At 41.5% G+C, this 18891-nt stretch overlaps 1 protein-coding gene across 2 annotated transcripts in view; it reads left to right on the top strand.

The window, feature by feature from the left end:
* PARVB (parvin beta) overlaps nucleotides 1-18891 on the top strand; it is a 207399-nt gene that overhangs the window by 44736 nt on the left and 143772 nt on the right. The window contains exon 1 of one of the 2 annotated variants that reach the window (XM_053719051.1): nucleotides 1528-1675. The exons of the other annotated variant lie outside the window; for it this stretch is intronic. Coding sequence (XP_053575026.1) covers nucleotides 1633-1675 — 43 coding nt within the window. The 5' untranslated portion in view covers nucleotides 1528-1632. Of the gene's footprint in view, nucleotides 1-1527; nucleotides 1676-18891 lie in introns of those variants that run through there. 2 annotated transcript variants of the gene reach the window in all.

The following is an 18891-nucleotide window of genomic DNA, read 5'->3' as shown; positions in this document are numbered from 1 at the left end:
AATAATCCGGAACGTTAGTGATATTTAATTCATCAGCTGTAATGAAGATGAGCTTTAACTTACTTTTAAATGTACCACTGAAATTCAAATACCCCAACACTTGGACGTCCCACTTCATAAGTAAGTTGTTGGTTTTTTTCGCACTGTGATACATTTTGAAAAAATATTTTGAGTACAATTCCCTTTTAAACAACGGTTTATATAAAAAGCAGTTTCCATGGTAGATTCCAAATATTTGGAGAAGACTCCCACAACTCTCCCGTATGGTAAATTCAACCAAATCAAACTCCAAGTGAGCAGTTTCAAAAGACCCAAAGTCTGAAATGAAACATATAGGGGCATATTTATCAATGTGCGAGCAACCATGATACGAAGTAGCGTATCATGTCCGCTGCACATCATTAAATTCTGACAGCATACGCTGTCAATCGGCTGCTAGCAGGGGGTGTCAATCAACCCGATCGTATTCGATCGGGTTGATTTTTTTGTCCGCGGCCTCAGAGCAGGCGGACAAGTTATGGAGCAGCGGTCGCTTGCTGGAAACAAGGGGCATCAAGCTCCATACGGAGCTTGATAAATATGCCCAATAGTGTATATAAATACAATTTAAACACTTGTCCACTAGTTTAGAGCTACTCACCGGATTTATGTTTGTATATATAATGGTCATAGCTAGTTTTGTTGTCTGCATACTTAGTCCTGGATTGGCTTCTCCAGATGAAGCAATTACTGGCTATTGAAAACATATGCAGTAAGCAAGATGTTTATTTGTTTTACAATTGTTGGCTCATATGTTATTTTATAGCGAGACACTAGATATGTCTTTTAATTACCAGGTGTGCACCGTCTCTTTAAGTATGTTTTGTAGAAATTAGCTCACACTCTTATTTCTATTGCAAAAAATAAATAAAAAATCCCTCCTTAAACCTGGTGTCTCTCTGTTTTACTGTGCAGGGAAATTTCTATGCAAGTCATAAATATATTTCATTATTCAGAAAGAATATACAATTGAAAAAAACAAATTTACTAATATTATTATAAAATTTACCTCCCTCTCTTGGTCTTTTTCAATAAAACTTTGTTCCTTTCCATGAGCGCATACTGAGGGGAAACTCAGGAGCGTGCCCCTGTCAGGGCTGTATGCATAACATTGCTGCCATATAGTGAGCAACAATGTTTGTAACAATGTTATAGAAATAGTGCTGAAGACACGTGCACGCTCCTGAGCTTACCTCCGTATAAGGATAACAAGAAAGAGAGATACATTTGATAAATGAAGTAAATTGGATGTTAACTTGTATACTCTATTTGATTCATGACAGTTTCATTTTGTCTTCCTGCCCCTTTAATTCAATAAAAGCCTAATGTGAGGGGGCACTTTTCTAATCTTCATTAAAAATAAATAAATAAATCTTTGTAGTTCGTCTTCTGTTTATATTAATTAACCTCAGACAGGCGGCAGATTTATTGGTTGCAGACTAGTGTTTTACTGTCAGATGATAGAATTTCATCCTCCTTCCCTCCTCCTTATGCCTCCTGCCTCTCCCTATCGTCACCCTGTCAGAAATAACCCGACTCACGCTGCCTGCCGGCTCCTGTCCTGGGCTACAGACACTGCTGGCTCACACCGTCATGTCTGGGCTACTGTGCAGGAAAAAGAAGAAAGAGGCCGCAGGTACTTGTGAAATGGGAGGCTGGGAAATATAGGGAAGGCAGTTCATTTATTTTATCTGTGTATTTATTGTATCTGTTTATTTCATCTATTTATCTATTTATTTATTTTATCTGTGTATTTATTGTATCTGTTTATTTTATCTATTTATCTATTTTATTTATTTATTTCATCTGTGTATTTATTGTATCTGTTTATTTTATCTATTTATCTATTTTATTTATTTATTTCATCTGTGTATTTATTGTATCTGTGTATTTATTGTATCTGTATTTATTGTATCTGTTTATTTTATATATTTATCTATTTTATTTATTTATTTTATCTGTGTATTTTATCTATTTATCTATTTTATTTATTTATTTTATCTGTGTATTTATTGTATCTGTTTATTTTATCTATCTATTTCATTTATTTATTTCATCTGTGTATTTATTGTATCTGTGTATTTATTGTATCTGTTTATTTTATCTTTTTATCTATTTCATTTATGTATTTATGCTGTAGGTCTTGCCGCTACTATATACACATTCTATACTGTGTGTTTCTTTGCGCAGGCTGCTTTTCTTTGTGCTGCTGGACACAGTATAGATAGAGTAAGGAATGCTGTGTAGTAGGGGGGGGGTGACACTTTTTGAGTGTTGGTGGCAAAATTGACAGTAATCTGCTAAACCTACTGCAAAGTGCCAATAGTGATGATTATTATTATTATTTCATGTAAAGGGATATTAGGAAACATAAACGTTTATTTTAAAGGGACAGCAAAGTCCGTTAAACTTTCATGATTCCTATAGAAAACACAGTTTTAGACAACATTGCATTTTACTTCTGTTATCAAATTTGCTTCATTCTTTTGGTATCCTTTGCAGAAGAATACATCTTGGTAGGTTGATATGAACTCAGGAGTGTGCATGTGTATTTGCAACTTTGTATAACATTGCTACAAACATTGTTGCAAACACTGCTGCCATAACATGCTAAAGACACGTGCACGCTCCTGAGCGCCTATAAGTACACCTAGGTTTACTCTTTAATAAAGGATACAGAGAGAATGACATTGCATTAGTATTTACTTCTACTATCTAATTTTCTTCGTTCACTTTGTATCATTTTTAAAAAGTAAACCAAGGGAGGCTTAGAAAATGGGAGCTTGCTCCTGATTGGTGGCTGGCTGCACATATAGAACTCTTTTCATTGGCTTACTGATGCATTTAGCAATCTCCACGTAGTACATTGCTGCTCCTTCAATAAAGGATACCAAAAAGAATGAAGCAGAATTGATGTTCGACGTAAATTGGATTGTTGTTTAAAAAAGTATGCTCTATCTGAATCATAAAAGAAAAATGTTGGGTTTCATATCCCTTTAATAACGATGTTTAGTTATTTTGCACTGGTTAAAGGGACATGTGCTGGGACTTTTTGTTCAGCTTTATATTGGTGCCTGGGAACTGACAGGTAGGTACGTAGTGTGCACAGAGCGCACTTACCGGTCAGCACCATTTATTGCCACTTTGTAGCATCTCATACTGTACTGAAATATAAAATCACTCTCTAATTCTAGATCTGTAGGGTGGGTTCTATATAAGCCAACAAGCTTCTGTCCCATCGAAAAGGTGTATAAAGATGTTCGTCTCAAAATCAACATAAACTGCTTAACAAGAAGGGACAGAAAGTCAAAATGATTATTCTTTCATGAACCAGATAGATCATAAAAAACAAAAAACTCTCCAAGTTACATACATGATCTACCTTTTTGTAGAAGAGCATATCTAGATAGGCTAACGATTGTGCACGTGTCTTGTGCACTACATGCCAACAGTATTACATACATAGCACTTAGGACGTGCACTATCTAGATATGCTCTACAAGGGATACCAAGAGAACAAATTAGATTGACAATAGAATACATTTAATTATATGCTCTGACTTTCTTGTTCTGTTATATAAATATATAAAATATATTTGTTCCTTTTAATGAGAAATTGTGCACTTTGTTACTAATGGACAGCTGGAACATATTATCAGATCCTTGTGTTTTTCCAGCTGCCTGGGGCTGTCTATCTCCCCAGGTACTTTTTACAGTCAGCCCTCCAAAAACATAACCTGTCCTTCCTTGTTCTTTCTTCTTTCTATTTATTTTTACTCTTTTCACTTGAAGTGCTAAATGTAATATCTCTCACATTTACTGCTTTATTCTCCCTGCTAAGGCACAGAGCAGATGCTGCTTAATTGCTCACTCAAATAACTGGACGTAGGACAGTGTTCTCCCCGGGAAATTCTGGCAGGCGGGTGTTATGAAGTAGCTGGGAGCCGGCAATGTAATACTTTGTGATATTATAAAAAAATGTTTTATTTAGCTATAAGCAAAAATGAATTGCATAATTTAACATAAATGTGTTTAACCCTTTCCTGACTGTTCTGATGTAGACAAATTGAAATCTTGCGATCGTGCATACGATTGCGAGATTTCAATTATTGGATCAGGTCTGGGGGGCGTCCCTATAACCCTAGGAACGCCCTGCAGACCGCGATCAAATCTGAGAAGCACAGTAGGCTTCAGGACAGCCGTTGGCTATGACGTTCTATTCCGTCATAACGGCTTTAAAGCCCAGTGTAATTATGACAGAATAGAACAGCATAACGGCGTTAAAAGGTTAATGATAATTTGTGCAACAGAAATAATATTAGCACATTTTAGCTTAATATTGGCTTAAACGTTAGCAGCTTGGTCAGTAAATACAGATGGGTAGTGTACCCAGTACATTGGTCCTGGAGAACACTTTAGAAGTAGTTTGGTATCAAGTGGGGAAAACTTTTTCATCTGTGTTTGGAAATCTGCCTCTGGCTATAAGGTCTGACCGGATTTACTAATTCCTGTGTTATTTTGTGCAGCAGATTCACTGAAGCTCAGTAATTTCTCCAGCAGTTTAGTGAATCAGCTGCATAGAATCAGCAACTGGTGGAGCTGGAGAGACTTGAATGTATGCTTTTTATTTCATGGCCACTGGCTCAGTCACTTGGGACATGTGTGTCCTTTTTTTTACTGCTGTCTGCTATATACCTATAGCTGTGCTAAGATCAGACCCATTACCTATTGTTGCTGTTTGATATATACTTATAGCTGTGCTCAGATCAGACTCATTACCTGTAGCTGCTGTCTGCTATATACCTATAACTGCTCTCAGATCAGACCCATTACCTGTAGCTGCTGTCTGCTATATACCTATAGCCGTGCTCAGATCAGACCTATTACCTGTAGCTGCTGTCTGCTATATACCTATAGCCGTGCTCAGATCAGACCTATTACCTGTAGCTGCTGTCTGCTATATACCTATAGCCAAGCTCAGATCAGACCTATTACCTGTAGCTGCTGTCTGCTATATACCTATAGCCAAGCTCAGATCAGACCTATTACCTGTAGCTGCTGTCTGCTATATACCTATAGCTGCTCTCAGATCAAGCCCATTAACTGTAGCTGGTATCTGCTATATACCTATAGCTGCTCTCAGATCAAACCCATTACCTGAAACTGCTGTCTGCTATATACCAGCTGGTTTCAGATCAAACCCATTACCTGAAACTACTGTCTGCTATATACCTATAGATGCTCTCAGATCAAACCCATTACCTGAATCTGATGTCTGCTATATACCTATAACTGCTCTCAGATCAGACCCATTACCTGTAGCTGCTGTCTGCTATATATCTATAGCTGCTCTCAGATCAGACCTATTACCTGTAGCTGCTGTCTGCTATATACCTATAGCCGTGCTCAGATCAGACCTATTACCTGTAGCTGCTGTCTGCTATATACCTATAGCTGCTCTCAGATCAAGCCCATTAACTGTAGCTGGTATCTGCTATATACCTATAGCTGCTCTCAGATCAAGCCCATTAACTGTAGCTGGTATCTGCTATATACCTATAGCTGCTCTCAGATCAAACCCATTACCTGAAACTGCTGTCTGCTATATACCAGCTGGTTTCAGATCAAACCCATTACCTGAAACTACTGTCTGCTATATACCTATAGATGCTCTAAGATCAAACCCATTACCTGAATCTGATGTCTGCTATATACCTATAGCTGCTCTCAGATCAGACCCATTACCTGTAGCTGCTGTCTGCTATATACCTATAGCTGTGCTCAGATCAGACTCATTACCTGTAGCTGCTGTCTGCTATATACCTATAGCTGTACTCAGAGAAGACTCATTAACTGTAGCTGCTGTCTGCTATATACATATAGGTGAGCTCAGATCAGACCCATTACCTCTAGCTGCTGTCCGCTATATACCTATAGCTGAGCTCAGATCAGACCCATTACCTATAGCTGCTCTGCTATATACCTATAGCTGAGCTCAGATCAGACCCATTACCTGTAACCGCTGTCTGCTAAATACCTATAATCGTGCTCAGATCAGACCCATTACCTGTTGCTGCTGTGTGCTATATACGTATAGCCATGCTCAGATCAGACCCATTAACTGTAAATGCTGTCTGCTATATACCTATAGCTGTGCTAAGATCAGACCCATTACCTGTACCTGCTGTTTGCTATATATACCTATAGCCGTGCTCAGATCAGACTCATTACCTGTAGATGCTGTCTGCTATATACCTATAGCCGTGCTCAGATCAGACTCATTACCTGTAGATGCTGTCTGCTATATACCTATAGCTGTGCTCAGATCAGACCCATTACCTGTAGATGCTGTCTGCTATATACCTATAGCTGTGCTCAGATCAGACCCATTACCTCTAGCTGCTGTCTGCTATATACTTATAGCTGAGCTCAGATCAGACCCATTACCTGTAACCGCTGTCTGCTAAATACCTATAATCGTGCTCAGATCAGACCCATTATCTGTAGCTGCTGTGCTATATACGTATAGCCATGCTCAGATCAGACCCATTAACTGTAAATGCTGTCTGCTATATACCTAAAGCTGTGCTAAGATCAGACCCATTACCTATTGTTGCTGTTTGATATATACCTATAGCTGTGCTCAGATCAGACCCATTACCTGTAACCACTGTCTGCTATATACCTATAGCTGCTCTCAGATCAGACCCATTACCTGTAGCTGTTATCTGCTATATACCTATAGCCGTGCTCAGATCAGACCTATTACCTGTAGCTGCTGTCTGCTATATACCTATAGCCGAGCTCAGATCAGACCTATTACATGTAGCTGCTGTCTGCTATATACCTATAGCTGCTCTCAGATCAAGCCCATTACCTGTAGCTGGTATCTGCTATATACCTATAGCTGCTCTCAGATCAAACCCATTACCTGAAACTGATGTCTGCTATATACCTATTGGTGCTCTCAGATCAGACCCATAACCTGTAGCTGCTGTCTGCTATATACCTATAGCCGAGCTCAGATCAGACCCATTATCTGTAGCTGCTGTCTGCTATATACCTATAGACGTGCTCAGATCAGACTCATTACCTGTAGCTGCTGTCTGCTATATACCTATAGCTGTACTCAGAGAAGACTCATTAACTGTAGCTGCTGTCTGCTATATACATATAGGTGAGCTCAGATCAGACCCATTACCTCTAGCTGCTGTCCGCTATATACCTATAGCTGAGCTCAGATCAGACCCATTACCTATAGCTGCTCTGCTATATACCTATAGCTGAGCTCAGATCAGACCCATTACCTGTAACCGCTGTCTGCTAAATACCTATAATCGTGCTCAGATCAGACCCATTACCTGTTGCTGCTGTGTGCTATATACGTATAGCCATGCTCAGATCAGACCCATTAACTATAAATGCTGTCTGCTATATACCTATAGCTGTGCTAAGATCAGACCCATTACCTGTACCTGCTGTTTGCTATATATACCTATAGCCGTGCTCAGATCAGACTCATTACCTGTAGATGCTGTCTGCTATATACCTATAGCTGTGCTCAGATCAGACCCATTACCTGTAGCTGCTGTCTGCTATATACTTATAGCTGAGCTCAGATCAGACCCATTAACTGTAAATGCTGTCTGCTATATACCTAAAGCTGTGCTAAGATCAGACCCATTACCTATTGTTGCTGTTTGATATATACCTATAGCTGTGCTCAGATCAGACCCATTACCTGTAACCACTGTCTGCTATATACCTATAGCTGCTCTCAGATCAGACCCATTACCTGTAGCTGTTATCTGCTATATACCTATAGCCGTGCTCAGATCAGACCTATTACCTGTAGCTGCTGTCTGCTATATACCTATAGCCGAGCTCAGATCAGACCTATTACATGTAGCTGCTGTCTGCTATATACCTATAGCTGCTCTCAGATCAAGCCCATTACCTGTAGCTGGTATCTGCTATATACCTATAGCTGCTCTCAGATCAAACCCATTACCTGAAACTGATGTCTGCTATATACCTATTGGTGCTCTCAGATCAGACCCATAACCTGTAGCTGCTGTCTGCTATATACCTATAGCCGAGCTCCGATCAGACCCATTATCTGTAGCTGCTGTCTGCTATATACCTATAGACGTGCTCAGATCAGACCCATTACCTGTAACCGCTGTCTGCTATATACCTATAGCTGTTCTCAGATCAGACCCATACCCTGTAGCCGCTGTTTGCTATATACCTATAGCCGTGCTCAGATCAGACCCATTACCTGTAGCTGCTGTTTGCTATATACCTAATGCCATGCTCAGATCAGACCCATTACCTGAAACTGCTGTCTGCTATATACCTATAGATGCTCTCAGATCAAACCCATTACCTGAAACTGATGTCTGCTATATACCTATAGCTGCTCTCAGATCAAACCCATTACCTGTAGCTGCTGTCTGCTATATCCCTATAGCCGAGCTCAGATCAGACCCATTACCTGTAGCTGCTGTCTGCTAATTACCTATAGCCGTGCTCAGATCAGACCCATTACCTGTAGCCGCTGTCTGCTATATACCTAATGCCGTGCTCAGATCAGACCCATTACCTGTAGCTGCTGTCTGCTATATACCTATAGCCGAGCTCAGATCAGACCCATTACCTGTAGCCGCTGTCTGCTATATACCTAATGTCGTGCTCAGATCACACCCATTACCTGTAGCTGCTGTCTGCTATATACCTATAGCCGAGCTCAGATCAGACCCATTATCTGTAGCTGCTGTCTGCTATATACCTATAGACGTGCTCAGATCAGACCCATTACTTGTAACCGCTGTCTGCTATATACCTATAGCTGCTCTCAGATCAGACCCATACCCTGTAGCCGCTGTTTGCTATATACCTATAGCCGTGCTCAGATCAGACCCATTACCTGTAGCTGCTGTTTGCTATATACCTAATGCCATGCTCAGATCAGACCCATTACCTGTAGCTGCTGTCTGCTATATACCTATAGCTAAGCTCAGATCAGACCCATTACCTGAAACTGCAGTCTGCTAAATACCTATAGCTGCTTTGAGATCAAACCCATTACCTGAAACTGCTGTCTGCTATATACCTATAGATGCTCTCAGATCAAACCCATTACCTGAAACTGATGTCTGCTATATACCTATAGCTGCTCTCAGATCAAACCCATTACCTGAAACTGATGTCTGCTATATACCTATAGCTGCTCTCAGATCAGACCCATTACCTGTAGCTGCTGTCTGCTATATACCTATAGCTGTGCTCAGATCAGACTCATTACCTGTAGCTGCTGTCTGCTATATACCTATAGCTGTACTCAGAGAAGACTCATTAACTGTAGCTGCTGTCTGCTATATACATATAGGTGAGCTCAGATCAGACCCATTACCTCTAGCTGCTGTCCGCTATATACCTATATCTGAGCTCAGATCAGACCCATTACCTATAGCTGCTCTGCTATATACCTATAGCTGAGCTCAGATCAGACCCATTACCTGTAACCGCTGTCTGCTAAATACCTATAATCGTGCTCAGATCAGACCCATTACCTGTTGCTGCTGTGTGCTATATACGTATAGCCATGCTCAGATCAGACCCATTAACTGTAAATGCTGTCTGCTATATACCTATAGCTGTGCTAAGATCAGACCCATTACCTGTACCTGCTGTTTGCTATATATACCTATAGCCGTGCTCAGATCAGACTCATTACCTGTAGATGCTGTCTGCTATATACCTATAGCTGTGGTCAGATCAGACCCATTACCTCTAGCTGCTGTCTGCTATATACTTATAGCTGAGCTCAGATCAGACCCATTACCTGTAACCGCTGTCTGCTAAATACCTATAATCGTGCTCAGATCAGACCCATTATCTGTAGCTGCTGTGCTATATACGTATAGCCATGCTCAGATCAGACCCATTAACTGTAAATGCTGTCTGCTATATACCTAAAGCTGTGCTAAAATCAGACCCATGACCTATTGTTGCTGTTTAATATATACCTATAGCTGTGCTCAGATCAGACCCATTACCTGTAACCACTGTCTGCTATATACCTATAGCTGCTCTCAGATCAGACCCATTTCCTGTAGCTGTTATCTGCTATATACCTATAGCCGTGCTCAGATCAGACCTATTACCTGTAGCTGCTGTCTGCTATATACCTATAGCCGAGCTCAGATCAGACCTATTACATGTAGCTGCTGTCTGCTATATACCTATAGCTGCTCTCAGATCAAGCCCATTACCTGTAGCTGGTATCTGCTATATACCTATAGCTGCTCTCAGATCAAACCCATTACCTGAAACTGATGTCTGCTATATACCTATAGCCGAGCTCAGATCAGACCCATTATCAGTAGCTGCTGTCTGCTATATACCTATAGACGTGCTCAGATCAGACCCATTACCTGTAACCGCTGTCTGCTATATACCTATAGCTGCTCTCAGATCAGACCCATACCCTGTAGCCGCTGTTTGCTATATACCTATAGCCGTGCTCAGATCAGACCCATTACCTGTAGCTGCTGTTTGCTATATACCTAATGCCATGCTCAGATCAGACCCATTACCTGTAGCTGCTGTCTGCTATATACCTATAGCCAAGCTCAGATCAGACCCATTACCTGAAACTGCTGTCTGCTAAATACCTATAGCTGCTTTGAGATCAAACCCATTACCTGAAACTGCTGTCTGCTATATACCTATAGATGCTCTCAGATCAAACCCATTACCTGAAACTGATGTCTGCTATATACCTATAGCTGCTCTCAGATCAAACCCATTACCTGTAGCAGCTGTCTGCTATATCCCTATAGCAGAGCTCAGATCAGACCCATTACCTGTAGCTGCTGTCTGCTAAATACCTATAGCCGTGCTCAGATCAGACCCATTACCTGTAGCCGCTGTCTGCTATATACCTATAGCTGTTCTCAGATCAGACCCATACCCTGTAGCCGCTGTTTGCTATATACCTATAGCCGAGCTCAGATCAGACTCATTACCTGTAGCTGCTGTCTGCTAAATACCTATAGTCATGCTCAGATCAGACCCATTACCTGTAGCCGCTGTCTGCTATATACCTAATGCCGTGCTCAGATCAGACCCATTACCTGTAGCTGCTGTCTGCTATATACCTATAGCCGAGCTCAGATCAGACCCATATTCCATGAAGCCTCTAAATCATATGCCCAGATCAGAAACAATGTTTGTTTGTTTTTTAAACCTTAATTTCAAAGGGCAGCCGGGCTATTTGGTTAAACACTAGACACATGGCAACTCACAGCTGAGGCTAAAGCTATATGAAATAATAATCAATTGGCATAGGTGTGCTATAACTGTTTAAGTGTGATAGGATAGGCGTGCTGGCCCGGAACATCACTGATATTTTGTTATAGTCATCTGTAAATAAAGTCACTTTGTTTAAAGGGACACTAAATCCAATTATTTTTTTCAGGGTATTGCAGTGATGCCGCGATATTGAGGCATCCGTCAATACCCTTTTTTTAGCCTCCGATGCAGAGAGAGACACTCTATGGCCCTCTCTGCATCGGCCAGCGATGATAGCTGCCAGTACCCAAGATGGTGGAAAATAGGTAGAGGGGGGAGGGTTAGATAGCTGTATGGGGGGGGGATCAGGGAGGTTGTGGGCAAAGGGGGGATCCATCACTAAACATAAAAAAAATCCTATTATCATTTTTTTCTTTGTTCTTTTGCTATCTTTAGGTAGACTCAGGAGCTGCTTATTGGTGGCTGCACATATATGCTTTGTGTTATTGGCTCACCTAATGTGTGTATTTAGCTCTCAGTAGTGCATTGTGCCTTCTTCAACAAAGAATACCAAAAGGATGATGCGAATTAGATAATAGAAGTAAATTGGAAAAATGTTTAAAATTGTATTCTCTATTGGAATCGGAAAGAAATTTTGGGGTTTCATGTCCCTTTAACCCCTTAACGACCAATGACGTATCGGGCACGTCCTACAAAAAGTGTGAGTTAATGACCAAGGACGTACCCTGTACATCCTCTGGGGTTTCAAGTGCTGGAAGTGATTGTGATCGCTTCCAGGTGCTTTCAGGGTATCGCAGTGATGCCGCAATATTGAGGCATCCTGCAATACCCTTTTTTAGCCTCTGATGCTAAGAGAGACACTCTATGGCCCTCTCTGCATCGGCCAGCAATGACAGCTGCCAGTACCCAAGATGGTGGAAAATAGGTAGAGGGGGGAGGGTTAGAGAGCTGTATGGGGGGGGGGGGATCAGGGAGGTTGGGGGCTAAGGGGACTTAATATATATATTTAAAAAAAAAAAGCCTTTTATTTTAGTACTGGCAGACTTTCTGCCAACACTTAAGATGGCGGTGACAATTGTGAGGTGGGGGAGGAAAAAGAGCTTTTTGAGGGGGGTCAGGGAGAGATCATGGGGTGGGTTGTGTCAGGTGGGAGGTTGATCTCTACACTAAAGCTAAAATTTACCCTACAAGCTACCTAATTAACCCGTTAACTGCTGGGCATAATACATGTGTGGTGCGCAGCGGCATTTAGCGGCCTTCTAATTACCAAAAAGCAATGCCAAAGCTATAAATATCTATTTCTGAACAAAGGGGATCCCAGAAAAGCATTTACAAGCATGTGTGCCATAATTGCACAAGCTGTTTGTAAATAATTTCAATGAGAATCCTAAAGTTTGTTTAAAAGTGAAATTTTTTCTTTCCTATGGCATGGAGAGTCCACGATTCATTCCAATTACTAGTTGGATATTCACCTCCTGTCCAGCAGGTGGAGGCAAAGAGCACCCCAGCAGAGATGGTAAGTGTCACTTCCCTTACCCATAACTCCCAGTTATTCTCTTTGCCTCTGTCAAGGGAGGATGTGCGAAGATGGTGTCTGAAGATATTTAATCCTTTAATGGGTACTTTTCCCTGCAAGCAAGGATTGGGGCTATGCTGTGTCCATGGCAGTTAGAAGGCAGCGAGGTGGTCCTTGCTTTATTTCAAACATTATCCTACCCCTTTATAGAAAACCAGGGTTGGTTACTCTGTTTTTTTTTCTTGTTCTACAGGTCCCTGACAGATGTTGGGGAATCAGTCGCACCTAAGAAGCTGTTCCTGCTCTGCAGCCGGATCCACAGGTAAGTGCTCTTGCCTTCTAGGTTCTGAGGGCAGCACTCTAGAAGAGGTTAATCCTCAGTGGATCACTAAGTGGAACACGTTTAATTCCTGTACATAGGAATTTATTTCAAGAAAGAAATGGGCAGTATTTTATGCAGGCACTTAGATGTGGAACTTATCTTTATTAGGAGCATAAGGGGTTAACGTTTTGCCCTGTGTATTGAGGCTGAGTCTGGCTGGATGTTGGGGGAATTTTTAATCCCTGATTGAAAGACTTATTAAAAGGATCTGAGGATTCTTTATAGGACAGCAGGGGACTTGTGGTTTTTATTGTAGCATTTTTAAGACGCGCACTTTGACTTTGTGGCGCAGTTGCTTTTTTCATTGCGCTCACACTACTCTATTCTTCATTTGTTTTCATAGCGGCTTCAATAGCGGAGTGGCGTGTCGCTTGTGAGCTGGTTTTAACGCTTTATGAAGCTATCGACTAGGATATCAGTCGGATAGACTTATCTCTAATACTTTCTTTTGACTGTGGATGGTTCCTAGTGGGTTCTCCTGGTCCTGGTGTGGTGAGTTGCCTCAGTCAGACTGAGGATATAGAGGTGGCTTATATAGTAACAATGAATAGATTCTGTGGGAGTATATTTATGTAATTTCATTTCATATATATTTGGCGTTTTTCAATTTCTGTGGGAATTGTACCTTTTTGGATGGATGAATTTAGACCAAAATTTAACAGTTAACTTTGACAAATGTTTACTTTGTTTGGAGGCTCAGATAGTGCCTCCTGTGCAATTTAGACAATATTTGCCCTTCTGAGTCTGTCGCTCAGGATAATGCTGTCTATGCCATGCCTCATTTATCTCCTCAAATGTCCCATACTGTTTCACATGCAGTGCCCTGCGGTTCCTCTCAACATCCTCCTGGGGGTGTTTATTTACCAGCAGATTTTGCTGCTCAGAAAAAGTCCGCCATTTCAGCAGCATTATTAGCCTTTCCTGTTGCTGGTAAGAGAAAGGGGAAATCCAAAAATATTACTGTTAGCAAGGGTTCTGACTCTGCTAAGACTGCATTAGTCAGTCTTCCTCAGTTATATGATGATGATGATACCTCAGTGGCTTCTTAGGGCGATATATAAGATTCTGAGACTGTAGTGACCAATTTGGCAGATTCAGAGGAGGTTAATTTTAGATTTAAATTAGAACACCTCCGGTTAGTTTTGAAAGAGTTCCCTGCTACTTTGGAAGACTCCGACTTGTCTGTCGTTAAGAATCCAAAAAAGTCTAGTAAACTTATATGTATATCAGTATATGAGTATCAGCGCTGCGGAATCTGTTGGCGCTCTACAAATACCTGATAATAATAATATGATGTACCTTCATCTGTGGAAGTGTTTCCAGTTCCAGACCGTATGTCAGATATCATAGCTCAGGAATGGGATAAATCTGGGATTCCTTTTTCCACGTCTCATGTTTAAAAAAGATGTTTCCTGTTGCTGACTCTATACATGACTCGTGGCGCACAGGGCCCAAGTTAGAGGGAGCTATCTCTACTCTTGGCAAGAGAACTACCATTTCTATTGAGGATAGTTGTTCTTTCAAGAATCCTATGGATAAGAAGCTTGATGCTTTTTTAAAGAAGATGTACATTTATCAGGCATTACAGTGGCAACCGGTTGCTAGTATTGCTACAGTTGCTTGGGCAGCATCTTAATGGTGCGATGACTTATCTGACCTAATTTCAGAGGAGACTACTATAGAAGAGATCCAGGACAGGATCAGGGCTCTCAAGCTGGCCAATACTTTTATTTGTGATGCCAACATGCAAGTACTTAGACTGGGTACTAATATTTCTGGCTTCACTGTTTTTTCGGCTCACAGAGCTCTGTGGTTAAAATCTTGGTCTGCAGCTGTAACAAAGTCCAAATTTCTGTCTTTGCAAAACCTTATTTGGTCCTGGTCTGGCTGAAATTATTTCTGATTACAGGTTGAAAGAGAGCTTTTCTACCTCAGGATAAAAAGAATAGACTTAAGGCTCGCCAGAATTCCAAGTCTTCTTGGAGGTCCAGTCAGCCTTGGAATAAGGAGAAGCAAGCCAAGAAGCCTTCCACTGATTCTAAGTCAGCATGAAGGGACTGCCCCAGATCCAGTGTTGGTTCAGGTGGAGGGCAGGCTTTCTTTTTTTTCAGCAGGCTTGGCTATGCGATGTTCCAGACCCTTGGACCGTGGACATAGTATCCCATGGTTACAGAATAGGATTCAAGACTTGTCCTCCCAGGGGCAGATTTATTCTCTCAATATTATCTGCAAATCAGGTAAAGAGAGAGGCCTTCTTAAACTGCGTAAAGGACCTATCTTCCTTGGGAGTGATTTTTTCAGTTCCGTAAGGGAACAGAGTCAAGGATTCTATTCAAATCTTTTTTGTGGTTCCCAAAAAGGAGGGAACTTTTTGTCCCATTTGAGACCTAAAGTGTCTCAACAAATTCCTCAAGGTTCTGTCCTTCAAAATAGAGACCATTCATTCCATTCTTCCCTTGGTCCAAGAGGGTCAGTTCATGATGACTATAGACCTGAAGGGCATGTATCTTCATGTTCCTATTCACAGGGATCATCACCAGTTTCTGAGGTTTGCCTTTCTGGACAAGCATTTACAGTTTGTTGCCCTTCCGTTTGCTCTTGCTACGGCTCCCAGAATCTTAACAAAGGTTCTGGGGGCTCTATTGGCAGGGGTCAAATCTCAGGGGAATAGCGGTGGCGCCTTACCTGGATGACATCTTGGTTCAAGCATCATCTTTTCATCTAGCAAGATCTCATACAGAAATGTTGTTGTCTTCTACGTTCCCACAGTGGAAAGTGAATCTGGAAAAGTGTTCCCTAGTACCAGATACAAGGGTATGTTTCTTGGGAATGATTTTAGATTCTTTATCCATGAAAATTTATCTGACGGATGTCAGAAGATCCAAACTTCTTGCTTCATGTCTTTCTCTCCTGTCTTCTGTTCATCCATCAGTGGCCCAATTCATAGAGGTGATTGGTCTGATGGTAGCTTCCATGGACATCATTCCTTTTGCTTGGTTTCATCTGAGACCTCTTCAGCTATGCATGCTCGGTCAATGGAACGGAGACCACTCAGATCTATCGAAGTGGATAGATCTGGATCCCCTAACAAGAGACTCTCTCTTGTGGTGGATTTCTCAGGACCTTCTGGCTCAGGGCACATGCTTCCTGAGACCTTCATGTGTGATTGTGACAACGGATGCCAGTCTGTTAGGCTGGGGAGCAGTTTGGGGCACCTTAAAAGCTCAGGGCCTGTGAACTCGGGAGGAGTCTTCTCTTCCCATAAACATTTTGGAGTTGAGCCCAATCTTCAATGCCTTGACAGCTTGGCTTTATTTAGCCTTGGTCCGGTTTATCAGATTCCAGTCGGACAACATCACCTCGGTGGCTTACATCATCCACCAGGGAGGGACTCGGAGTTCCTTAGCAATGAATGAGGTGACTCGCATTTTTCAGTGGGCGGAGTCTCACGATTGCCATCTCTTTGCCATCCACATCCCAGGGGTGGACAACTGGGAAGCAGATTTTTTGAGCAGACAGACCTTTCATCCCGGAGAGTGGGCTCTCCACCCAGAGTTCTTCACAATGATAACCCTCAGGTGGGGGTTTCTGGAGTTGGATCTGATGGCATCTCGTCAAACGCCAAGCTTCCAAAGTACGGTTCAAGGTCAAGAGATCCTCAAGCTGTTCTAATAGACACTCTGGCGGTTCCTTGGAACTTCAATCTGGCATACCTGTTGCCTCCGTTTGCTCTCCTTCCACGAGTCATTGCTCGTATCAAACAGGAGAGAGCGTCTGTGATTCTAAAAGCTCCTGCATGGCCTCGCAGGATCTGGTTCGCAGATCTGGTGAAGATGTAATCTTTTCCATCTTGGAGGTTACCACTGAGGAAGGACATTCTACTTCAGGGTCCCTTCCTTCATCCAAATCTAGATTCTCTGAAGCTGACTGTATGGAGATTGAACATCTAGTTTTGGCTAGACATGGCTTCTCTGAGAAGGTCAGCCTGTTACTCGCAGAATTTACCATAAGGTATGGCGTAAATAACTCTATTGGTGTGATTTGAAGGGTTTCTCTTGGAGCAGAGTAAGGGTTTCTCGAGTGTTGGCTTTTCTTCAGGAAGGCCTGGAGAAGGGTTTGTCAGTCAGTACTCTGAAGGGTCAGATTTCTGTGCTGTCTATTCTTTTGCACAAACGTCTGGCAGACCTGCCAGATGTTCAATCTTTAGTTCAGGCCTTGGTCAGAATCAGGCCTGTGTTTAAACCTGTTGCTGCTCCTCCTTGAAGTCTTAATCTGGTTCTTAAAGTTTTGCAGCAGGCTCCGTTTGAGTCGATGCATTCTGTTGATATTAAATTGTTATAATGGAAGGTTTTGTTCTTGCTATTTATTCTGCTCGCAGAGTTTCTGAACTTATGGCTCTGCAGTGTGATTTCTCTTACCTTATTTTTCATGCTGAAAAGGCGGTCCTTCATACTAAGCTAGGATTTCTTCCTAAGGTTGTGTCGGATCACAATATTAATCAGGAAATTGTTGTTCTCCTCGTTTTGTCCTAATCCTTCTTCCCAGAAGGAGCGTCTTTTACATAACTTGGATGTTATGCGTGCTCTAAAATTTTTACTTCAAGCAACTAAAAATTTTTGGGCATACTTCTGCCCTGTTCATTGTTTTCTCTGGTTAGCGTAAGGCCACTTCTACCACTCTTTCTCTCGGGTTGAGAAGTGTTATACGTTTAGCTTATGAGACAGCTGGACATCAGCCTCCTGAGAGAATTGCGGCTCATTCCACTTGAGCTGTCTCCTCTTCCTGGGCTTTCGAGAATGAAGCTTCTGTGGAACAAATTTGCAAGGCATGGTCCTCTATACATACTTTTTCCAAATTCTACAAATTTGGTACTTTTGCCTTGGCTGAGGCCTCCTTTTGGGAGAGATGTTCTTCAAGCAGTGGTGCCTTCGCTTTAGGTCCACCTGTCTTGTTCTCCCTCCCTTTCATTCTGTGTCCTCTGGCTTGGGTATTGGTTCCCACTAGTAATTGGAATGAATCGTGGACTTTCCATGCCATAGGAAAGAAAACAAAATGTATGCTTACCTATAAATGTATTTATTTCCAGGCATGAAGAGTCCACAACCCGCCCTTATTTAAATTTAAGATGGCAGTTTTTTTGTACAAACCTCAGGCACCTCTATACCTTGTGTTATCTTATTTTTCCATTTCCCTTCAGGTGAATGACTGGGAGTTATGGGTTAGGGAAGTGACTTAACAGCTCTGCTGGGGTGCTTTTTGCCTCCTCCTGCTGGTGAATAGCCCACTAGTAATTGGAATGAATCGTGGACTCTCCATGCCTGGAAATAAATACATTTATTAGGTAAGCATAAATTTTGTTTTTTATTTGATTGAATTTGGCAGTGAAATGGTGACATGAAATAACCCAAAGTATTGATCTAGGCCCATTTTGTTATGTCTACTAAAAAAAAGTAATAATATACATGTTAAGGGTTATTCAGGGATTCCTGACAGATATCAGTGTTATAATGTAACTATCGCTAATTTTGAAAAAAATAATAATAGCAAAGTGCTACTTGTACGTATTGCCCTATAACTTGCAAAAATAACAAAGAACATGTAAACATTGGGTTTTCTAAACTCAGGACAAAATTTA

This window comes from Bombina bombina, chromosome 6 (genome assembly GCF_027579735.1).
Source record: "Bombina bombina isolate aBomBom1 chromosome 6, aBomBom1.pri, whole genome shotgun sequence".
Taxonomy (NCBI): Eukaryota; Metazoa; Chordata; class Amphibia; order Anura; family Bombinatoridae; genus Bombina; species Bombina bombina.
Note: the sequence above shows the minus strand (reverse complement) of the source record. Positions and strands in the feature narration are given on the sequence as shown.